Source organism: Manis javanica, chromosome 7 (assembly GCF_040802235.1).
Source record: "Manis javanica isolate MJ-LG chromosome 7, MJ_LKY, whole genome shotgun sequence".
Classification (NCBI taxonomy): Eukaryota; Metazoa; Chordata; class Mammalia; order Pholidota; family Manidae; genus Manis; species Manis javanica.
This window is the reverse complement of record NC_133162.1, coordinates 72,778,672-72,803,516: the sequence shown is the minus strand read 5'-3', so window position 1 is coordinate 72,803,516 and position 24,845 is coordinate 72,778,672. Positions and strand designations below refer to the sequence as shown.

The following is a 24,845-nucleotide window of genomic DNA, read 5'->3' as shown; positions in this document are numbered from 1 at the left end:
GCTGCACTTTTCCTCTCTTTAAGCAACTTTAAATAAAACTTATACTCTGCTTCAAAAAAAAAAAAGAAGAATCACATGGAATTTGTCTTATCTGACTTATTTCAAATGGTATAATACCATACCCTCCAGGTCTGTCCATGTTGGTACAAATGGCAAGATTTCATTCATTTTAAGGCTGGGTAATATTCTATCACATTCCCTCTACTCTGTTCTTTCTTATATTTACTGGTTTATTATAAAGGATATCATAAAGGATACAGATGAACAGCCAGGTGAAAAGGTATGCAGGGTGAAGCCTGGAGGAGCCCGGAGCACAGGAGCCCCTGTCGCTGTGGAGTTGCAGTGTGCCACCCTTCTGGTGCGTAGATGTATTCACCAACCTGGGACCTCTCTGAACTCTATAGTTAAGAGATTCTCTTACGGAGCCTTCATCATGTAGGCCTGATGCATTGTTAACTCAATCTCCTGCCCCTCTCTACTCACCTAGTAACATGTAACTATTAAAATCTAAATTAGTGAAAATAAAAAGTTCAGTTCCCCAGTCACAATAGCCACATTTCAAGTGTTCAGTAGCCACATGTGGCTAGTTGGCTACAGTATTAGTGTGGATAATTATGTAATGGAATACTATGCTGCAAAGAGCTGAATTAACTTCACTTTACACAACACAGTTAAAGCTCAAGAACTTAACATTGAATGATAAAAACAAGTTGAGATATTTTATATAGATTATGATATTGTAATGTGTGCATATTCTAAAATATATATATTTAAACAATACATTGTTTAAAATATATGCATATGTGGAAAAACTAAAAGAAGAAGAGAATAATGCAAAATTGTCAACAATTATTACACGGAGGAGAGGGAGATATTCATGCTTGGAAGCTCCTCGTGGAAGACTACAAAGGCATTCATAGTTGCAGGAGGGGAATGCAGAAGAACTTGACTTTTCACTTTACACCTACATGTAACATTTAATTTTTTCCCCATGGGCACTTTTTAAAAACAGTTTCATTGAGTGTGCACCTGTGAAACCATCATCACCATGAAGATAATAAACATATCCTTTACCCTCCAAAATTCTCCTTGTGCCTCTGTAATCCATCCTCCTGCCTTTCTCCACCCCTTTCTTTTTTTTATTAAAGTATCACTGATATACCATCTTCCATTGGTTTCAAATATACAACACAGTGGTTCAACAGTTACCCATATTATTAAATCCTCACCCCCTCTAGTGCGGTTGCTATCTGTAAATGTAGTCAGATGTTACAGAACCACTGACTGTATTTTCCATGTGTACTGCCATCGCCATGACCAACTTATGTTGTGACTGTGGATTATTGTGCCCCTTTATCCCCTTCACAGTCCCCTCCCCATGCTCCTCTTTTAATCAGATCCCACTTCTCTGTAACTGTCCAGAGATTTCCAGTATTGTTCTCACTGCACTTTTGTTGGGTTATTTGCTCTTGAATTGTCTTGCAGTTTAGTAATTCAGCCTTTTACTGGGATCAATCACTTCTTAATTTCTTAAGTTAAGTTCTAATATAAAGACAAAACAAAACTATAATTTGAAACACAACAGTGCACTTCCACAATGAGGAGAAAAAGGTTTTACTTTTATACAGTGAAACACAGGAGAAAATTACAACCTGGATCGTATTAAGATATATTATGAGCTAGTTTTTATTGAAATTCACCAGTGGAAAGCCCTAGTGGGAGAGACTCGAATTACACGCATCTGGTAAAGAACACCAAGCCAAACTATGTGAATAATTTTGTCAAATGAAACGAAGTACTGAAAGCCCACTAGAAAAATATGGCAAAAACTATAATAGGCATTAAATTAAAGGCGATAAGCAAATAACTCAAATGTTTTAAAAAATGTTTACCCTCTTTCATTTCAGAGAAATGCTAATAAAAATCCCAATGAGCTATTTTTCAGACAGAAACCAGGTAAATGAAAACAATACCAGTAATACCACATGCTGACAAGATTCTGGAACAATCAGATAATTCGTGTAGGGCTAGTGAGAATTTACATTGGTAGAACCACTTCACAAAACAGCCAGCATCTACTAAGACTGAAAACAGGCCTGCAGTGTTCCCTACACACAAATATCCGCAGTATTGCATACCTGCCTGGTCCCAACAACCAGAGTCAAAATCGCTGTTCTAGAAACTAAACAAATGTTGATGAACAAGGGAATGGATATACACAGTGCTACTGCACCCAGTGGAACTCCACACAGCAATCAGAAATTACAAATAACTACTGTGAGAGGAAGAACCTCTCCCATCAAATGCTGAGAGACAGATGCAGAGACATCCCAAGGAGAGCAGGCTCCCTGTGGTGGCTCACGGTTGCTCCTGGAATCGCCCCAGGGAAGTCCTCAAGTCCTCACAGAATAATGGGTGGGACACTGATGCTCAATAACCAGGCACCCAGGGGCAACCAGATGCCCACCAGCTGGGTGTCTGTATGACTGCAGTGTGAGATGGTCCCACCTAGTTTTGCTTAGGGAACATGAAGGGGCCCGATAGCTCCTTCCCCTACTCCCCCTTGTGCATGTGGAAACCCAGTTTACTCAAAATGATTATGTTTTCTTGGTGGACTTGTCAAATAGTAGTTGACCATATACACATGGGTCTGTTTCTGGCTTCAGGATACTGCTGCCATGATATCAGATCCATTTTTGATTACAGGCAGCACACTGCACGGTGACCCTCTGGGACTAACTCACCTTGCATAACTGCAACTGCACACCCAGAGGACAGCTCTCATTCCCTCTCCCCTTGTCCCCTGGTAACTACCATCCTACTCTCTGCTTCTAGGAGTCTGACTGTTTTAGAACCTCAAATAAGGGGAACCATGGAGTATTTGTCCTTCTGTGGCTTACTTCATTTAGCATAACACCCTCCAGGTTCCTCCACGTTGTCACAAAGGTCTGGGTCTCCTCCACCTGTGAGGCTGAATAATGATTCCAGGGTACGTGTACACCACCTTTTCCTTATCTGTTCATCTGTCATTGGACATTTGGGTTGCTCTACAACTTAGCTATTATAGTGCTGCAAGGAACATGGGAACACACATGTCTCTTTGCGATCCTCATTTCAATTCTGTTCTTTTGGGTACACCCAGAAGTGGATTGCTGGATTACATGTTAGTTGTACTCTTAGTTTTTTGAGGATCAAGAAAATTCTCCCTAGTGATGGCACCACTTCCATTCGCATCATGTAGAAGATTTCCAATCTCTCCACATCCCTACCAACACTTATTATTAATCATTTTTTTAAATAGCCATGCTGACTGATGTGGGATTCTATCTTTTGGTTTTGATTTATATTTTTCTGATGATTAGTCATGTTAAACATCTTTTCATGTGCATGTTACCCATTTTTATTTTTTTAAAGTAGTGCCGGCTCATTTTCCCATTCTTTTATCCTCTGAGTTGTAGAAGTTACTTACATTGGATATTAACTCCTCATCAGATACATGATTCTCAAATATTTTTCCCATTCTGTAAGTTGCCTTTTCATTTGATTATTTCCTTTGTTGCACAGGAGCTTTTTAGTTTTATGCAGCCCCCCTTGTTTGTTTTTTCTTTTTGGTGCTTGTGCTTTTGGCATCTGACCCAAAGTGATCTGCAGATTCAGTGCTATCCCCACAAATATCCCAATATCCAGTTTTTACAAAACTAGAAAAAAATCCTAAGATCCATATGGAACCACAAAAGACCCAGAACAGCTAAACAATCAAGAGATAAGGTAGGAGGCATCACACTTCCTGATTTCTAGCTATACTACAAAGCTACAGTAATTAAATCAGCATGGTACTGGCATGACAGGCATATATGACAGTAGAAGAGTGAGCACAGAAATAAACATGTACAATCATTGGTTTAAGGAGCCAAGAAGAACAGGAAAAGAAGAGTCTCTTCAAATGGTATTGTGAATACTGGATAACCACATGCAAAAGAATAACATTGGAGCCCCATCTCATACTGTACACAAATATATACTCAAGTGGATTAAAGACTAAATGTTAAGACCTAAAACTGAAAATCCAAGAATAAAATATAGGAGGAAACCTTGTTGACATTACTCTTGGCAATGATTTCTTGATACCCTTTTAATGAGGGCTTGGAGAGGCAGACCATTAAAGAGCTCTCATGCTCTCTCTCACAACACACACACACACACACACACACACACACACACACACACACACACACACACACTCATTACATATCAATGATCCTTTGCCCTATCTGGAGGTATAAAACCCTATATTTTCATCCTCCAGTTTTAAGTGGAGCTGTTTCTGGCAGGAACGTAGAGGACAAAAAAAAAAAATGGGAAAAAAAAGCTGGTCTGTGGAGCTGGAAGCTGAGGGCTGAGGTAACCTCAGGGCCGTGCAGTCCTGACAGGTGAGGTTAAGAGAGCTGTGCCTGGATCCTGGCCAGGGCAGGGGACAGGCATCCCTGTCCCTGTAACCAGCAGCCCCAGCCCAGTCCAGCTGTGACTAGAAGGGCAGTCACAAGAGGCCTTCCAGCAGCCAAGGAGGAGAGGGTGAGCAGCCTAGATAAAGTTCATCACTGAGCATGGGGCAGAGCCCTAAGGCAAGCAGTACGCACCCAGCAGTGGGGGTGGACCAAGTCATCCCCCAATTCAGGGAGAGGAAGAAGTGAATTTTTTCTGTTAACCCCTAGGGTTTACCCAGAGGTAGTTTGTAAAACACCAAGAAAACTACAAGAGCATTTTCTCTTTTTTCTTTTAAAGCCTCTACAAACCTCCTGTCAGAGAGGTCACGTGGTGAGGCCCATCCATACCCTGGCAGCCGTGGGCACAGGCAAAGCTGGTCACTGAGCATCCTTTGCAGGAGTCACACTGGACTCCTCTGGGCTCTGGCCTTGCCCCTGCTGTTCCTTTTCAATCTGACCCACCCTCACGCCTCAGATGAGGGGCCACCCCACACTGCACCAGGCCCACACCAACACCAGCTCCTTCTGCCTCACCTCCTGCATCTTTGCTCAGGTGCAGGATGGAGCTAAACAGCTTCTGTGCTGTTGTATTGGTGAGGATGAGTCCAGGGAAGCAAGAATTCAGGGAAGAAGACAGTAAAGGAGGAGGAGAGAAAAGTAACAGGAGGGCATTTTATCACAGTCCACTCCCTGGTCTTCAGGCAGGATATTACTACTAAGTGAGCTTTTGGATACTGAGAGAGCAGTGAATTATTTGGGGACTTGATTGATTCAACATGGGCCCTGGTCACTGTGAATTAAGTAAAGGATATTGTCATGGATGTGGTGAGTGGGCAGGTGGTATTTGGGTCTCAGGGTGGAAGTCAGAACCATGATGATTCTGCAGGCATTTCCAGTTCATCAATGGTATTTTGAAGCCAGGAAAATGGTTGGGATGGCCTAGAAGAGGTTGTGGATGTAGAATGTGAGATCAGGACTTCAAAAAACATCATGTTAAGCCAGAAACAGGATCTGAGAATAACGAGGAGCGGGAGAGAAGGAAGGTCAGGTTCAGTGCCAGCACATTGGCAAATGGTTATTTACAAAACTGGAACTATGTGACAGGCATATACTGTTTCTCATTTATGTAAAGGAGAATTTTTTAGTGAAGTTGGAATCTGGGTGTGCAAGTGAGTGTGAGCATCTAAAGGTTGAGAGGGACAGGATTTCATTGGAGGTGCACTAAGGGAGCTGTGGAGACTAGGGTTCATGTGTCCTAAAGCAGAGTAAAAAGAGATGCTGCTCTGCAACCTTGGGGCACAAAGATAGCTGTGACCCCTGTGTATCCAGATGCTGGTGGGCCAGGGAGAGCCAGCATGTATGTGGGTGACACTGACAAGGCTGAGGGAAGGCAAACATCCTCAAAAGACATGGTGGAGGCCAAATGGTTTGGAAGTGGTCCTGGATAAATGACCTTGCACTTTCTGTCTTGATTCCTATCTGCTTGGGGAAGTCCCTGGATCTAGTCCCCAGCGTGTGCAGCCTGGACTAGCAGCTTCAGCCTCCCCTGGAAACAGAAGTGCAAATCCTTGGACCTGTCCAAGACCCACTTGGGTTGAGGTCCAGAAATGTTTTAACAACCCCACACAAGATTGTGATGCACGGTACAATTTGAGACACAATTCTCTATGCAGAGAGGAGGTGGGATATCCAAATAAGCTGGCAGTTTGCATTCCCCATTCCCTTCAAATTTTACACTTCATGTTTTAAAAAGGGAGTCTCAGAAATATGCCCTATACTTCAAGGGAGGAATAGTGTCTCCATTTAACCAAGTCCAAGTAGATACCTGGTTAAAGTTCTGCTACACCTGAAAGGCTGAGAGCTGCACAGTCACAAAGCCATTTATAAGGAAAACTTCCTGTGCTGGCAGCCAGGTGAGGTGCTGTCAGTGGGAGGCAGCCTGGCAGAAGCCCCTGTGGGTTGGTGCAGACAGGAGCCTGCAGGAACTCTAGCCCTGCAGCAGCGAGGAAGAGCTTTGTTAAAGACAAGACCCCTTAATTTTGCAAGACCTTGAAAATCACTGCCCTGGGTAGTCCAGGTGAGTCCCTGGGCTGTGCTTCTTCTGAGATTCTGCACACCAGCCCCAAGTGACCACTGCCCAGTCTTCCGGTTGGCAGAGATGATCCCAGGAGTGGGTCTCTGTCACCCACAGTCCCTGTGCAGACAGGTAACATCTGGAGAAATTCAGAGACAGACATGGAATGTGAATAAAGCAGGGGAGAGTCTGACTGTGGCCTTGAACTCGGGCAGGCTTGCCGGTGAAGCAGAGAGAGCAAGGGGCCTAGAAGGATGTTCTGAAAAGCAGGTGAACAATAGGAGAAAGTGCAGAAGTTGAATGCTGTGGCCCTTGGGAACTGGGTCACTGTGAGACAGCTCTCTGTTTTACTTGTCTGCTTGTAAACATGAATCCTGCCCTGAGCAATGCTATTTTGTTGTCCCCAATCTGTTAGTTATTAAATTCATTTGAGAGACAAAAAGTGTGAAGAGTAGATGGTTTCATGAGTCAGAGATTAGGTTTCATGAGACAAGAAAGATGTTTATCATATTTCAATTTGTTTTCTGCTATTGTATTTTCTCATTTGTCTACTAGATAATCTAGCCAGAGGGACTATATAGTGTTTTGTAGTTATTTTTTTCTTGTAATAATCACCCTAACAGAAGTGCCATGGCCATCTCGCTGGGGCACATTTTACACAGAAGTCATTTGGGTGAAAAGAAATCAATTGAAAATGGCAAACAGACCAACCCAACCCCACAATGAGCTCCTAACACCTGCTGAGAAGGCTGCTCCCAGCAATCCCCTGCCCCCCACCCCAGCTGTTTAAGGGGCATGCAGGCCACACATCCACCTGGAGGGCGCGGCTGAGAGCCATCCAGACCAGAGGGTGGCCTTTCCTCCTTTCAGAAAGGAAAAGTCCCAGGGAGCACATGCCAAGAGCACAGACCAAGGAGGCCACAGAGGGAGGGCCTGCTCCTTGTGTCCGACCAGCACTGTCCCTGCCTCCCCGTCTCTCAGAGGCAGGGTCCCCTTGGCCGCTTGCAGCAGCTGTGACCCTGGTGACAGGCAGACCCTGAGTGGCACCTGGGGCCAGGGTGGGAGGGCCACTCACACGTCTGTGACGCAGTAGAAGGGGAAGTCACCCTCGCAAGAGGTCGTCCTTGCAGGTATGTTCCCGTATCACTCCCCAACGTGGGAGGCTGTCCAGGTGGCTCCCTGTGCCCAGCAGTGCATGTGACAGCAGCAGAAGCAGGAACAGGTGACGCCGGGCACCCAGGGGCTCCTGCTCCCCATTTTCCTGGTCTCCTCTGTCACTCTCATCTTTCCTGGGGAAGAGGTGGGATCAGAGCAGTCAGCACATGGCTGCCTCAGCCCCAGCCAGTGCCCAGGGGCTTCAGCCCCTCCTACCCTTTCATTAAGGCTCCGTGCCCTTGCACAGGTCTGCCTGTACCTGCCTGTGGCAGAAGAGGCAAGCGTTTGGCAGAGGGGGCAGCACTAGCCAGGTGCAAGGGACTGCACTCCCTGAGTGGCCCTTACCCGCCCTGCAGAGACAATTTCTTGTAATGTCCCTTAGGATGGCTGGGAGGTTGGCATGGTGCATTTGTGACCTGCAGCTCAGCTCAGAGTCCTGCCTGTTGGTAACCCCCTGCAGGAGTCATAGGATCTTTGGAAGGGCAGTAAGATGAGGCCTCCATTTGTCCTGTGTCTTAAATCCTCACGGGCAGCCATTAAAATTCCAGAGAAACTCTGACTTACTGTAAACTGAAAGAGAGGAGCTGGGGTCTTAAATAGACACCATCGTGTGTGAGGAGAGAAAGAAAATGGGAGACTGGAGTGCTGTAAAGGTCACTTGTGTGAACACTGAAGTCACCCAAGGGATGGAATGATCTAGAAGGTTGTGCAAGCATGCCGGTGTCCTCTGTGAATGAGGGACATTCCAGTAATCTACTGCTGTGTATTGAACCATCCCAAACTTAGTGACATGGAACAGAACCATGTTGTATGCTCACAGATTCTGTGGAGCAGAAATTCAGATGGGGCTGAGTTGGGGAATGGCTTCCGTCTGCTTCATGAAAAAACATGGGCAAAGTGTTTCCAAAATTCAGACTGCTCTGTAAAACTATTTAGAAATTCCTCAAGTAATATATTTGGCTTTCTTTACCTTTTCACAAAATAAGATGTGATAATATATGCTCAAAATATTTCTCTAATAAATATAAAATAGATGTCAATATATATAACATAAAAATTACAGGCCATAAACTATAATTGTGTTGGGAGTTTTGTTTTTGTCTTTTTTGATATGTATTTAAAGTAATGGAGTATTTTAAATAAAGGTGATTTTGGATTTGATGAAATTAGTATTCCTCTCTGATTAGCACATTATCTTCTGTTGCTTCAAATCTTTCATGACACTTGGTTTTGTCATGTTTGTGTGCTCACCTAATGATTAGACATTGAACTGTCATCTTAATTTGCATTTCCATAATTCCTGATGGGAAAGGCCTTCTGTTCAAGTGATTTTGGGTGATTCCTTTTCCCTGGTTTGGAAAGTACTTTTTCTAATCAATATCCATTGTCTGATTTGAGTTTTTCTCTTTTTTCATAATGATCCCTTAGCATTCCTTATATACTCAGGGTACAAACCCTTTACCAATTGCTGCAGTTGTCTTCTTGCAGTGTGTGGTATGTTTTAACTTTTTAATAAACCAGAAGTTCTTGATTTCTTTTCAGTTTACTTAGCATACATTATATTGAGTGTTCTTGATTTTAATTAATTTGATATGTCATTTTAATAATCTGTCAACATGTGTGCTGTTTTGTTTCCAATTCAAGAAGGTCTTCTTTAAGGTGTAACATGTTATCTTAAACACATTTTGAAGATTGGCTTTCACAGTCAAGTCTCAAATCCATCTGTAATTAATTAATGAATATGCCTTATGCCAGGGACTTAATTTCATGGTTTCCCATATAGAGTAAAAGGTCCCAGCACGACCCTTTGCTATTTGTGGACGAATCCATCTTCTCAGTGATTTGCAAGTCACCTCTGATGGGTATCAGGTTCCATAGAGTCGTGGATGGGATTCTGGGCTCCCTCTGCCCCCTTTCCCTGTCTGTTGGTGCACACCGGGAGTGTCAGGAGCACACCATGTGTCCTTAGAGGGCATGTGATTGCTTTGCACATGCTGCTGTCCCATCCTCTAGGGATGGACTGTGCTTCCCAGCCACACTCACGGCAGGCTCGGTCTTATTCAGCAATGAAATGTTAACATGAATTACACGTGCCACTTCTGTTCAGAATCTTTAAGAAACTAGGTGTGATTTGGATGGAACCCACAGCCTGCTACCTGAGCAACTGAGATGTGCAGCACCCCCATGGGGACCTGGGTGCATATGTCCATGTGGGAGAGGGAGCTATATGAGTGGGTATAAAGTTTGTGCTTTTAAGCTTATCCGATGTTGGGGTCTTGTTACCAGAAGCTAACCCAGCTGAATCTGACACATACAGGATATGGAACAGAGAGCACCACTGCCCCAAACCCTTTTACTATATGACAACCATACATGAAATATGTAGATACATTTGGAGGGATTTCAATCTGCCATCTGGACTCCTTCCTTTTAACATGGTCATGTCTCTGCTTATTTAAGTCCTTTTTAATGCTTTTTGCATACTTCCTTCTGAAGATCTTGACTTCTGCCCAGTGTAATCACTATAAACCCTATATTTTTACTGCTAATAGCATTTTTAAAATGATGTTTTCAGACTATTTATTGCTATCATGAAGAAATGCATTTCTTTATTGATATATTCATTCAACTTTCTATACTCTTATCCTAAACATTTATCTATGGAATCATTACGATTCCTTTGAAAAATAAAAAACAGAAAATCTGGTGCTGAGTAGGTCTCTAATGACCTGTGACTTGAAGCTGTGACAGAGGCATTTCTGATTTCAAATGGAAAACTTCTAAGATAACAGCACTGAGAATAGTGCTTATTGAAGGCTTTTGGTAGAAATTTTTTGTCAGATCAGTTTCCTTGTTGACCTAGGTTTGCTACAATTCATGAATGAGTGCTGAATTTCACCTAAATTCTTTATATGCATATTCTTTCATTGTGATATATATGTTTTTCTCCACTCATCTATTAATACAGTTAATTCCATTAATACATATAAATGCCAATTTATCATTCAGCTATCAGTGGACACTTAGCTTATTATTTCCACATGTTAATTATTATAAGTAATGCTGCAATGCACATGGGAGTGCAGATATTTCTTGGGATGATTGGTGATATTGTTCCCTTCAGATATATATTGAGAGTGGAATTGCTGTATCATATGGTAATTCTATTTATAATTTGTTTCAGGAATCCCAATAACATTGGCCATAGTGGATGTGTGAGTCTTACATTCTTACCAGCAGTGCACCATCATTCCCTTTCCTTCACATCCCCATCAGCACTTACTATCTCTTGTGTTTGTGATGATTGCTGTCCCAACAGGCGTGAGGTGACCTCTCACTGTGGTTTTGATTTGCATTTCCCTGAAATTAATGATGTTGAGCACCTTTGCATGTAGTTACTGGTTATTTGAACATCATCTTGGTAGAAATTCTATTCAGGTCCTTCGCTCCTTTTTACATTCAATTTTATTTTGTTATTTATCAATATGTTGAATAGGAGTGGTGATAGTGTACTATGTAGTCTTATTCCTGATCTTGGAGGAAAAGCAATTTCAACACCCTGTCATAGAGATGATGTTAGCACTATGGGGGCGGGGGTGTCATTTATGGGCTTCATTATGCTGAGCTACAGCCCTTCCCTATCCAACATCTTGAGTTTTTATTCTAAATGTATGTAACTTTTGTCAAATAATTTTTGCTTTTATTGAGATGATCATGAGAATTTCTATTTTCATCCTATTTATGGTAGGTAGCACATTTATTGACTTGTTTATATTGAACCATCCTTGTGTTCCAGGGACAAATCCCATTTGACCATGGCGTAAGACTATTTTGATCTGTTGCTGAATTTGACTTGTAGTATTTTGGGGGGAATTCACCAGGGATATTGGCCCATAGATTTCTTCATTGTAGTATCTGTTATCTGGCTTTGCTATTGGGGTTATCATGGCCTTATAAAATGAGTTTAGAAATGCTCCTTACTTTTCCATTTTTTCCGGAATAGTTTGAGAAGGACTGATGTTAATTCTTCTTTAAATGTTTGGTAGAATTCACCAGTGAAACTGTCTGGTTCTAGATTTATATTTGTTGGGGGTTTTTTGATTACTGATTCAAATTCCTTACTCAGAGGAGAAATACAAAAGTCAAACATACTCTGAAGAAATGTATACCATTATATGTGAGTAAATGGCCAAATTCCTATGAAATATGGGACTTAAAATAAATAATGTAAGAAATAGAAGCACTAAATAATCTACTGTGTTCTTCTGTTCGGGCTGCCATAGCACAGTACCACAGGCTGGGTGGCTTGAACAACAGAAATTTACTTTCTCACAGTTCTGGAGGCTGCAAGTCCAGAGCAAGCAGTGTCGGTTTCTGCTGGGGCCTCTCCTTGTGGATCGCAGATACGTGCCTTCTCAGTGTGTCCTCACATGGCCTGTTCTCTGTTTCTGTGTGGAAAGAGGACTGTGGTGTCTGTTCCTCCTCTTATGAGGACACCAGTCCTGTGGAGTAGGGACCCACCCTGACGACCTCCTCTAACCCTAACACCTCCTAAAGGCCCTCCCTCTGCATACAGGTACACTGTGGTGTAGGGCTTCAAAATATGCATCAGGGCAAGGGGGGCACAATTCAGTCCATGCATTCCCTAGATATTAAATCAATTATATCAGTAGTTTAAAGATTTCTCACAAGGAGAAAACCACCGGCACAGATGATACCAAAAATTCATGCAGCAGATTAGAGTGGTAAAAGAGTTTCCAAGGAGAAAGAAGATGAAAACACCCCAAAGTGCACTTCATGAGGCTAAACCAGTTAAGGACAGCACAACAGTAGGAAATTACAGGCCAGCCTTCCTCATGTTCATAGGTTAAATAAAATATCTGAGCTAATAGTAAACTAAAAACTGTATAAAATTGTATAAAAAACATTATCATGGCCAAGCTGGGTTTCTTTATAAAATGTTAAAATTGGTTTTACATGCATTCATATAAATAACTATATTAATAGATAACTGCAGAAAAAAATATTTATCACAAAGAAAGAACATGCAGAAAAAGAATGTAGGTGAAATTCAGCCCTCATTCATGAATTGTAGCAAAGCAAAGGAAGCAGGGAAACTCCCTGATCTGGCAGAGGATTTCTACCATAAGCCTTCAATCAGCACCGTTCTCAGCGTTGATGTCTTAGAAGTTTTCCCTGTGAAATCAGGAAGGCCTCTGTCACGGCTTTGAGTCACAGGTCATTGGAGACCGACTCAGCACCATGTTTCCTGTGTTTTATTTTTGCAGAAACCCTAATGATTCCATAGATAAATGTTTAGAATGAGTGTAGGAAGTAGCAAGTTGAATATATATCAATAAATAAACTTCACAACATCAGCAATTTCAAAACAACTTTTAAAAGGTGATTTTTTGCAGCAGCAAAAATACAGGATTTTTAGAGAAGGAACTTGGCAAAAAAGTCAAGATCTTCATAGGAAGATAAATGTGAAAAGTACTGAAAAACAAATAAATGGAGACTATAAGTACTGTATGTCAAATATATCTAAAAAAAAGTGGAGAAAAATTTAAAAATAGAAATACCATGTTCACTGGTAGGAAGAATCCAGACAACAGATTCAAATTCCTCCAAATGTTATCTACATATTTAACTTTGTCATACTCAAATACTAAGTGGGGTTTAGAGGAGTGGAGGCTTGATGAGATAATTCTAAAATTTACGTGAAAGAGAAAATGGGTTTTCCATGGAGGTAAGTTAAGCCATTCCCACTCAGACCTCTCTGAATGTCTAATCCACAGGACCTATGAGCATGTAAAATGGTTCTGTTTTATGTCACTAAGTTTGGGATGGTTCAATACACAGCAGTAGATAACTGGAATGTCCCTCACTCACAAAGGACACTGGCCTTCTTGCACAATCTTCTTCTAGATCTTTCTATCCCTTGGGTGACTTCAGTGTCCCCACAAATAAGCTTTATAGCACTCTCATCTCTGTGTCCTCACACACAGTAATGTCTGGATGTAAGCCCCCTCAGCTGCCCTCTTTCAGTTTACAAAAGGGTTGGGTTTCCTTGGGATTGTAAGACTCCCTGGGAGAGTTTGGGATAAGGGACAAATGGAGGCCTCATCTTACTGCTCCTTCAAACTCCTGCCTGGGAGTCTACAGGGAGAACGCCAAGTAGAGCTGCAGGTCACAAAGTCACCCTGGTAACCTCCTGTCCATCATAATGGACATACCTCAGTAGGGCGGGGTAAAGGCATATAAGTAGTGGGGCCACCACCCAACAGCCAACCACTTGCTACTTGGACCCACAGGGCAGGTATCAGGTGGCTGCTTGCAGATACAAGGTGTATTAAAGTGTAGGTAGAGCTGAGGTTGGAAGTGTCGAGGCCCCGAGCCCAGGAGGAAGCAGAGGAGGTGTTGGCCTGAAGGGCCCTCAGGGACGGGGAAGATGCCAGGTCCCGGGAAGATGCCGGGTCCCCGGCTCGTCTTCCTTCTCCTGCTGCTGCTGCCAACTCCAGTCCTGAGCACCAGGAGCACCCTCTTCGACTACCTCACCCAGGACCAAAGTCACAACCCAGGCTCCTGGCTGCAGGAGAGCCCCACAAATAAGGGTGAATCCTGCCGGAGCCCTTATAATGTATATTCCATTTTGGACATGTGAGTAGCCCACCTGCTCTAGGCAGTACATAGAACAGTGCTGTCCCTGGGGTCAGTCAGGACAGACCAGGGCCCAGGAGGGCCCAACCTCTGAGAGGAGGAAGCAGGGACTGTCTTGGTCACATTCAAGGAACAGACCCTCTGTGGCCTCCCTGTTGCTGGGACAGAAAGAATGCCCCAGGCATTTGTTCCCTGGGACTTTTTTTTCTCTTGAAAAGGAGTAAAGGCCACCATCTGGTTTCTAGATGGCTGTCACTCCCTCCAACCACATGGCCCAGATCTGTGACCTGCATGCCCCTTAATCAGCTGGGGGGAAATTACTGGGAGCAAACTTCTCAGCAGTTGTTAGCTCCCTCTGGGCTTGGGCATTTTGTTTTTGTCTGTTGGCATGTTTTCTTTTGTTTTGTTTTTCACACTGATGACTACTGTGTAAATGGGCCCCAGGGAGGTGGCCGGGTCACTTCTGTTGGGCATCCCCAGTGTCACTACTTAGAAAGTCCTTTGCTCTCAAGCTGCCCAAGTGCTTTGCTTCTTTCTTGGACACCTTGGAGACCCAAGTTACACCATGTGTGCACTTTCAGGGCACTTTGGTTTGTCTGGAGCCCTGGGGAGCTGGGCTGTGGGTTAGACACCTGCAAGCCCTCAAACAAGGAAGGGGGTGGGGGGATCTCAGTCTTGGGGGGTGAAGACCTTGCTTCCATTTTCGCCTCCTGTGTTGGGCTGGGAATAAATGCTTCTTATTCAGTGGTGACAGTGGTATGACTGTCAATACATTTCAAGGACTCTTTGCTTTCCAAGGACCTTTCTTGGCCTTTTTGTCATCCTCAAAACCATCCCTGCATGGAAAGCAGGGAAAGCCTGTGATATGCAGTCTCCTGAAAGGGGGCGGCTTGTAGAGGCTGGAGGAAGCAGCCCAGAGGCTGGAGGGGCCACAGGACGCAGGCTCCCTGAGCTGCCTCATGCCAGCATCCCAGATGGGACTGCCCCTGACTCCCCCTGGTCTCCATGGACACTGCCGAATGGGGATGCAAGCCCAGCCCACCAGCTTCTAAGCTGACCCAGCAGAGCTGGGAGTCTCCCCTGCCAAGGAAGAAAAGTGTCTCCTCGCCGTCCCATGGAAGGACTCTGAGTTGCCCTGGGCAGCTCTTGCCTCGCTGATCCTCAGCACAGCCCAGGAGGCTAGTGATTCCCACCTTGGGCTTGGGTTGGGGTCTGAATGGTCCTGTGGGGGACTAAGAGCCTCCTTGGGTCAGTCTTTCTGGAAAGGGCCAGTGAGTCCAGAGGGTCCCCTCAGCTGCCATCCTGCTATAGCGCCCCTGCCCACACCCTGGCCTCTGCTGTCGGGCCTGCTCAGGCACATCGAGGCCCTGGGATGGTTGGGGAAGGGCTCGGGGTGCAGTTGGCACATGTGTAGTAATAATGGGCACTATGTGCCAGGCAATGTGCCCTCCATTTAGGCCTCCCAAAGCTTAAGGGAATGGATCTCTGTCCTTATTTTAGGATGACGGAACTGAGGCTGAGGTGCATTTATTCAATATCAACCAAGCTAATTTGCTTCCAAACATTAGACAGTGGGAGGATACTCCCCTCTGTCTCCCCCAAGGGAGTGTGAGATGGGGGTATGAGAAAGGCACCAGAGAAACAGCTTCTTGAACCAGGACCTCCCCACTCCTGCCCCTCTCTTCCCCCGCCTCCTTCAGCTTCTTAAATGCTGGCAGGCGGCACTCGTTCCGACCACAGCTGGCTCCTGCAGCAGCTCAGGGTGAGGAGTACAGGCCTTACCCTGAAAGTGGAGAGGGAAGGAGAGGAAGGGGAGCAGTGTAAGTCCCTTGTACCCCCACTCAGGCTCCAAGACAGGCTGTGCCGCAGCACTGTGCTCCCCTCCCCCACCACGGCCCTCAGTCTTGACACTTGCCATTTTGGCTGGAAGGACTAAATCCTGCCAGATTGTGCAAATGGGAGGGGGAGCTGAGGGTGCCCAAGAGAGCCTTTCCACACCCACTTCCCAGCCCTGGGCCATCAGTGAGGAATGTGCCTGGAGGGTTGCTGCAGTGGGTCAGGCAAGACCTGAAACTATGGCACACTGCTCAGCCCCAGGGCAGGGAGCTGCACAGACCCAGACAGGGCCGGCTTGATGAGAAGCACTTGGAGGGTGAGAACATCCTCCCTGCTGTGGCTGCTCCCTGCTCCTCTTGGGGAAAGGGGAGTAGGAGGCGGCCCCAGCCCCACAGTCAGGCAGACTCCTTACTAAAGGGCCTGCAGGAAGACAGGGAAGGCAGAAACGTGCTCACATGATAGATGCACCTCCATCTCTAACTCATGTCTTATTCTTTTTCAGGTCAGGCAGTGTAAAGAACTGGCTATTCATATACAGCTTTGTGCAGAAGTTGGTGAACAAATTTGAAAATTTGTGCAGAAGTTGGCCCCAAGCAGACCTCTTGCTTTATCTCCCAGCCTTCCCATGTTTCTTTCAGCTCTGTGTTGCAAGGTGTTTTCCTCGATAACTGAGTACATTGCTATTTAGATGCAGCGGATGTGGGACTGCCTCAGGTCACAAAGCTCAGGGCAGTGTTCTGAAGCAGGAAAAAGGACAGATCACACTTGTTTCCTAAGATCACAACCCTGCTTGGCTCCTTCCTGGGAGTCAGGTCTTGGTTTCAGGGACACAGTCTTCCCTGGAGGACCTCACAGATTAGGAAATAGGCAAACTACTTAACACTGTAACTAAACATCTGGATGTGGACATTTGGTCTAGATCTTGAAGGATGAGAAAGACAAGGTACCAAGAACCATGAAGGTCATTTGAGCAGTAAGGGGTCTATTTGGCTGAACATGATTAACACGGGAAGGCTGGGAGATGAGGCAAGAGGTCAGTTTGGGGCCAAGGCAAAAGAGGCCAATAATGCCAGGAAGAAGGGCTTGAATTTCCTGCTCTGAGCCATAGGGAGCTTTGGATGATGTGTGATCAGGGGTCTGACGTGACTCCAGAAAGACACAACTCCAGCTGCACTCCAGGAAGAGAGGTCTCATAGTTGTGGACAAGGGCCAGGACCGGTGGGGAGCTCATACAGGGACCTATGTTAACAATTTAACTGAAGGATAATGAGGGCCAGGTGATCAGAAGAGAGTGGCCACGAAAAGGGAGGGGAGAATACGAATGGCTGCCAAGAGGAAGAATAATTTCTTTGAGATGAGGGGGAGGGAGGTGGGGAAGATAGTCCAGAAAGGAGGACAAGTGAAAATGCAAAGAATTTTACAGGAGAGGAGAGGCCAGCTTGGGAGGCCCTTGTGGAAGTGTATGTAGCTATCTGTCTACTTGTGCATGCAGCAGGCCTGTGTGCATGTTGGTGTGTGTGTGTGTGTGTGTGTGTGTGTGTGTTTGAGAGAGAGAGAGAGAGAGAGAGAGAGAGAGAAAGAGAGAGAGGCAGAGAGAGAAAAAATGGGATTTGGACTACATGAGCAGGATGCTATGCCGCACTCTGACAAGCGGCTGCACACTTTCCAGGCCTCATAATCCTTTCCTAAAGTTATGAGAACTTCTGGAGTCCGGAAATGGACTCCAGAATAAAAGAGACAGAATGGAAAGCAGGGAACTTGGCAGGCACCCCCTCCCTGGTGCATATCAGCATCACTTTCAGTCTGTGTGTATGTTTTCTCACAAGCCCACATTTCCTCCCAAGCCCAAAGCAGCGGAGGTCCTTCATAGCTTTCTCCACAATTGGACACACCTACTTGAAGCTGACCTTGGACAGGTGTTACATTGATCCCCTAAAGCAGACCCAGCGATCAGGCCACATGGAGGGCCAGGGAGCAGAGGGAGCCCCTGAGCCCACACTGGGGAACCCACTGGTGTGCAGGAAAGGCTGTCCTGGACCCCCATCATTGCCCACCCTGACCTTCAGCCCTGGCCCCCTGGGCCCCTCTACACTGGCACTGGCTGAACCCTGTGCTACTAGACCGACTGCTCCCCTAGGAGCCCAGCCCTGCACCTGACCTGAGTCCTTCCCTCCATGCTCTACCCTTTCCCTAGAACATGCTGACTGTGAAGATTCCCAAATCAGGTGGAGCAGATGTGGAGGGCCTTTAGGGACATAGCCCGGCACCTGCTGTTCTGTGTCACTTTCTGCCCTGGGCCACTGGGGAAAGAGGGAGACAGAATGAGAACCAGGGAGGAAGGGATGGGTGCCATCCAAGTGTTGGTGCTTCAGTGGAGGGGAACATGTTCCCAGTGAGTCTGGTCAGGTGAGCCCAGGAGTGGGTCCTGAACCCCAGGCTGGGACAGGGTGCCGGTGGAAGGCACCGTGAGCCTACATCCCAGGAGGGTCTAGGTGGGAGGTGGGAAGGTATGGAGCTTCTGAGCAGCAGGGAGGTTCATATTCTCATGGAGGGTGGGAGGAGCACCAATGAGAGCCTGACCAAAGAGAGTTGGCTCTGAGTTTCCTTGCAGCTAAGGTAAAGAAGGAAGCATACTCCATTGCTTACTACCCAAGAGTAGGTCAATTCATCATGAGATTTTCCTGGTCTTGGACTTCATTAGTAATTCAACAGTGACAGTACTAAAAATGCTGGAAATACCCTTTGTGTGGACATTCATTTCTTTGCAAAATTCAAGCATGAGTCTCCAAGCAACAGCTGTGCCTCCACAGGAGCCTTAGCTCAGCCTCCTCTTCGTCTCCTCGGCAATTGCTCCCAGAATGGAAATGCCTGTGAAGGCTTCAGCAAACTCTATCCACTAGGTGCTTCAGGCCCAGGGCCCCATATTTGTAGTACTTCTGGCCCAGTTATGTTTTGAAGGCAGCACTGAGTACGTGTGCACCGGGGTGGTGCTCAGTTGTGCTGTGAGCTCCCGGAGATGGACCTGCATAGTCCAATAAGGTGGCCTTAAGTCACATCTGGCTGTGGTTTTGGAGGTTTTGAAATGTGGTTAGTCTGAGCTGAGATGTCCTGTAAGTGTAAACTCCATACCAGAATTCATATCAAAAAAGGTAAAATATCTCAATTTTTATACTCATATTTTGAAAAATAGTATTTTATATCAGGTTAATTAAAATATTTTGTTAAATTTAATTTCATTTATTTCTTTTAAAAATTTAAATGTGTCTTCTAAAAAATTTAAAATTACATATGTGGCTGGCACTGTATTTATTAGAAATTTACCCTCCTCGTACTGGCTCCTACCAGAGGGCAGGTGGACTTGGCACTGGGGTCCTCATGTGCAATGCCCAGGACCTTCCCGAATCTTCTGCGCCATTAGGGGGAAGAACCTTGTCCTTGTCCTCCAAACACAAGCTGGCTCCAGAGGGGATTTTTCAAGACCCTGACAGGAACCTCACCAAAGCTGGGCTAGAGTTGGGGAATTTGGCTAACATGTTCAGTAGTCTCAAACAACTTTGCTCTGCCAGATGTGAGTAAGCAGTCCTGGGGGTGGGGTATTGCCAACAGTGGGAGAGAAGGAAGGGGAAAGCAGGTTTGTATTTCTGGAGTTCAGAGTGAACTCCATGAACCTGAAGTGGGTGTCTGGCTTGTAAAGAGTTCTCCAGTCTCCAGGTGCATGCTGCTCAGTCCCCTACAGGGTCTTTGGTCTGGATGCCAGGGTTTGGATTTCTTAAACGGCATCCTCTGATTTGCTGTCACATCAGTTATAGCTTTCAGAGGACAATCTCTGCAAATTTCCTTTGAACTTGGAAGAGGCTGGAGGCAGGGAGATAGAGCACAGGACTTTTGTAAGCCGACAACACCCCAGTGCACGTGCACATCTCATGCAAGCGCACATGCTTTCACCCATGCAGGAACTGTAGTCCCAAGTCACATAACCAAGCTCATCATTGCTGTGATTCCTTTTTTTTCTGCATCATGTGTTACAATATTAAGAGTCAATTTCCCAGAAGTTTTATTGACTTTTCTCTGACTGAACCAATTATATCAGTAACAAACTCTCACAGTCACATTAAGTGAATGTCAACAGATCTATTGCACCATGTCTTGCATCATTACTAAATGAAGAAAAATTCCTTTAGAGAGATGCTGGAGCACAAAAGATGACAGATTTGGGAATCTGGCAAAATCCAAAAGATGGCATCAAGGCCTTTCATTACCCTGGGCAGCTTGGCCAAAATGTGATGGCAGCTTGCCAGGATGGGCTTCTTCAACTTTTTAGTTTACTTCTAGTGCATCAAAGGTCACACTCCCAACTCTTTGGTAATATGGGGTAGGAACAGTGGCCACCCAAATTATCGGAGGGGTGTGTGTCATTCACACAGTAACCCTCTTCATATATGAATCTGTATCAGGTGCATGAGGGTGGGGACTCAGATGTGCATGAGACCTTCTCCTGGGGCTCAAAGCTGGGAAGGGGGCAATGAGAAGCCCCCACTAGGGTACACAGGATTCACTGAGGGGTTTTGGCCCTTTGGTGAGATTGAATATCTGTGGACAGGTTTGAAAGCTCCTCTTAACCTGTAGAGGACAGCTGCACAGCCTCCCGGGGGACTGGCTCTTGGAGGGCTGAGACATAAGTCTTGCTGAATGAATGGATGGATGAGACTGAGTGAGCTGTGTTCTTGTCATGGTGCTGTTACTCTGGATCATTTCTTTTGGGCTGTTTCCAAATCTTCAGGCCAGACCTGTAGGGGCCTTGCCCCTGGCTCAGGCTAAAGCACTCTTGGGAGGGCAAAGTCCGTCGGCCAATAGGTGAGCCCTTAGGGGCACGGGAACCTTGCAGTACAGGAGTCGGGGCTGTGCCATCTGGCAGGCTTCCCCTTCTCGGGGATGCTCCTCAGGGGGTGACTATCTTTGGAGATCCAGTTCCTCCAAGTGCCCTCCCATTCTGAGTAAGGCCTGTGGAGGGACTGCAGGAGCCTCTGTCTCCCCCTGGCGCCCAGGCTGTCCTCCCTTCCCAGCCGGCCTCGTCGCTGAGCGATGGGTTCTGGCACCTGCGTTCCCGGATACGGCCACACGGGGGCGCGCGGCTCCCGCTGAACAGCCGCTCTGCCTCGGGCGGGTCTGGGTCTGGAGCCCAGACAGGAAGGCGGTCAAACCGGGAGTCGGGACGGCCCGTTAGGGCCGCGAGAGCCCCGGGGAGGTCCGGGAACGGGGATGACCGCTCAGGGCCGTTGAGAGACGAAGATTCCGCGAGTCAGCAGGGCACGTTCCGTCCTCCTCGAGGGCAGGGGAGGGTGAAGGGGTCTGTTGCAGGCCAGAAGGCGCTGGGGGCCTTCAGGCGGCTGGGCGGGCACAGACCAGGAAGCAGGGCACCGCGGAGGCGCAGGACCCCAGCCAGGCACCCGGCACCAAAGGAGCGCTCCGCGGCGACACAAATGGACGCTCCGCACAGGTGACAGCTAGAGCGGGGGCTCCTGGTGACAGGGAACCTGTGTCCTGCCTCCCGCGCCCCGCTTACCGCTGTGCCTCACTCGGACGCTCCAAGTCCCACCAGCAGCCAGAGGCGTGGGAGCTCGTGGTCCTCCTGCTGCAGGTGAGGAGAGGGAACTTGCCCGCAGCTCCGCAGCTGTGGGGGGCCGACCTTACCGAAGGCAATACGAGGCCCCAGGACCTAGACTCACTGAGGGTTGAGCCGTGCTCAGCTTCTCAAGTTTCCTCTCCGCTCTCACCATCCTTAGCTAACAGGGCCTAGGCCTTCCAGTGCTGCAGGGTGAAATGGGTTTCCTGCGGGGTACGTAGAGCAAATCCAAGCCCAGAGCCGGGGTTCAGGAAACAGCTTTTCCAGCGAGCCGCCAAGGGCACAGAGTCCCAGTTGGGGAGGGCCAGGGTGGTGTCTCTTAACTCCCAGGAGATTTTCCTGTATTTTCAAGTGAAAGTGTGGAGTTCATTTATTAGATGCTTATTTATAAAGTGTTTGCTCTGTTCTACGTGTTAGGGGTGCATCGTGGGGGACAAAAGACACAAACCCTGAGCTTCATGAAACATGCTGGTGAGAAAGACAGAAGATAAATAACATACGTTAGACCTTTAAATGCTGACGAGTGCTATAGAAGAAAAGCAGGACAGGAGAGGAGCATGTGCGTGAGTGTGAGATTCCATTTTTGATTGGGAGGCCAGGGCACCGCACTGAGAATGTACCATTTCGTTTGATCCCTGAGGGATGTGCAGGGGTGAGCAGGTGACCACCCTCTGTCCTGAGGCTGCACAGTCTGGAGAAGCACAGGTTACAAGCCCTGGTGCAGGTGGGGTGCATACTGAGGGCCTCCCAGAGTCCTCTGGCCTGCATCTAAGGGTCAAGTGTAGGAAAATGATGAGTCAGAGCCTTGCAGGCTCCAGAGACAGCAATTTCTGTAAAAGCAAGGTCAGGCGTGTGGAGACAAGAAAATCTACAAAAAGGTGACTGTTCTCTAGACAAGTAGCCAGTTACAACTGTAATGTATCTGAATATGATATGCAGAATTTACAACTTTGGATAGCAGGCAGAAGTGCTTGAATTTGACCTTCAAAAAGTGTATTATTAGAAAGCATTAGAAGTTCTGCCGGTTAATGTGCTGAGAAGGCAGCTGCAAGGCCCCCAGACACGTGTGTGTCCCCAGGGTCCTGCGTCAGGAACTCACCAGGTCTCCTGTGGATGCACCTGCAAGGGGTCACCTCACTGGCACTGGAAGTCGGGGTTCTCTGCCAGCCTGGTTCTCACCATCTCCTCTGCGGGCAGGTACCCCAGTCCCGGGTGTGATTAGAGCCCAGGTTCTGGTGCTGTCCTGTCCTCTCTTGAGGTTGATTGTCTCATACTGATTGGCCCAACTCCAGGACTTCATGTCCTACCGCTGCTGCCCCCTCAGTCCTAGGAAAACCTGGAAGGCTGGTCACCCTGCGGCCTGGTGACATTGGGTGCCAGCCACCTTCCCTCGCCTCTCCCTGCCTCACCATCTGTGGACTGTGGACGACTTGTGAGGACCTGCCAAATGATGCTCTGAACCTGTGGGGGCTGTGCACTTGGCTGCCCTCAGCTTAACTCAGGCCCCAGGCTCTGCACATCCCCCACACCTCACTCTAGACTGGAGCTGTGGGCATACGATTCTGAGTTCTGCAGTTTGACAGACTTCAGTTCAAAACTGCTGTGTGACTATGAACAAGTTACTGAACCTTTCTGAGCCTCAATAGATTTGTGATAATAGCAAGAATAAAGTGCCAGAAAGGAGGACTCAGGGAATGCTGCCCCTCAACTTTCCCACCCATCTGAAGACCCCCAGGCTATTGCACAGCCGTCCTTCATGCAGGTAGCTTTCAGTCCTGCACACCGGCAGCCTGCTTCATCCATCTGGGGCTTGTGTGCTGCAGGACCTCTGAGTCACTAGAAGTGAGCAGACCGAAGCCCCTAGATTGTGAGTAAATGGAGGCTTGGAGTGTGTGGGGGAATATATATGTGTGTATTTCTGTCTGTGTGTGTGTGTTATATGTGTTTCTGAATATAAGTGTGCATGTGTATGTGTTTCAATGTGTGTGCATGTTTTCTCTGAGTGGGTTTTTAATGTGTGAATGTGTATGCGTTTGATTCTGTGTGAGTGTGAGTGTGCATGTGTGTCTCTGTGGGTGTGTACACATTTGTACATGCAGGAGCCCAGCCCCTCAGCAGGGGTGCAGTGTGTCAGGGCCTGTTCCTCGTTTTGTCTGACATTAGGAGCCTGACCTGACTTCTCTACTTCCAGAGTCCCATCGGCCTCTCTTTGCCTGCTGACTAAGCAGGGCCTGCAGGGGGTGGGCAGCCTGGTGCTGACGCCACCTGCTACTTCCTCCTTACCAGGACTGCAGTGCCAGGGGTGCAGGCAGGGGATGGGGCACAAAGTTGGTACATGGGCTGAGCTGGCCCACTCCTGCACACCTTCCTATGGCATGGCACCCACTTGTCCACTGCTGGAAGCAAAAGAGGGGAAAGAATCCTAAACCTGCTGCAGCCTGCCCTCCGCATGCCAAGCAGGACAGGGGGCGTGAACCTGCCCTGGCCCCTGAGCCTGGCACTGGGATATCTTCAGTTCCCTGCAGCAGTTTCTGGGCTACTGCCCTGGCCCAGGGCACAGCAGCTGCCCTGCCTCTCAGACCTCAGCCCCGGCCCAGGAGCAGTCCTGCCCTATCTCCTCTGGGATGCAGGGGGCAGAGCTCACTGTGGCAGAGTGCCAGCTCTGAGGGGGGACCATGCTGTCACGGGGGAGCTAGAGTGGAGTGGCACTGGGCTCAGGGCCCCTGCTACCCTCCCAGCCTCAAAACTGAGGGGCCACTGGCCGGGCCAGGATCGGGCTGCCCTGTGCCTACTGCTCTTGCCGGTCCCTTCTTCATCTCTGCTTTGTCCCTGCATCATCCTGACCACATGGCCTCTTCCACTGCCCCCAAAGACAGTCACATGTGTCCTGATGGGGTGTCACCCGAGGGGCATTGCACTGGGTCCTGAACAAAGAACATTTGATGTTTCAACCAGTAAGAACCCAAAATATCATGACATTGTGTCTCACTGGATGTCCACAGGTACCACCTCC

The 24,845-nt window shown here is 47.1% G+C and overlaps 1 protein-coding gene across 1 annotated transcript in view; it reads left to right on the top strand.

Annotated features, from left to right (window-relative positions):
• Window positions 1-14,182: 14,182 nt before the first annotated feature.
• LOC108409230 (annexin A8-like) overlaps window positions 14,183-24,845 on the top strand; it is a 55,875-nt gene continuing 45,212 nt past the window's right edge. Inside the window, 4 exon segments of the mRNA XM_073240044.1 lie at window positions 14,183-14,327; window positions 16,092-16,135; window positions 21,273-21,373; window positions 21,481-21,847. Of these exon segments, the coding sequence (XP_073096145.1) occupies window positions 14,183-14,327; window positions 16,092-16,135; window positions 21,273-21,373; window positions 21,481-21,847 (657 nt within the window).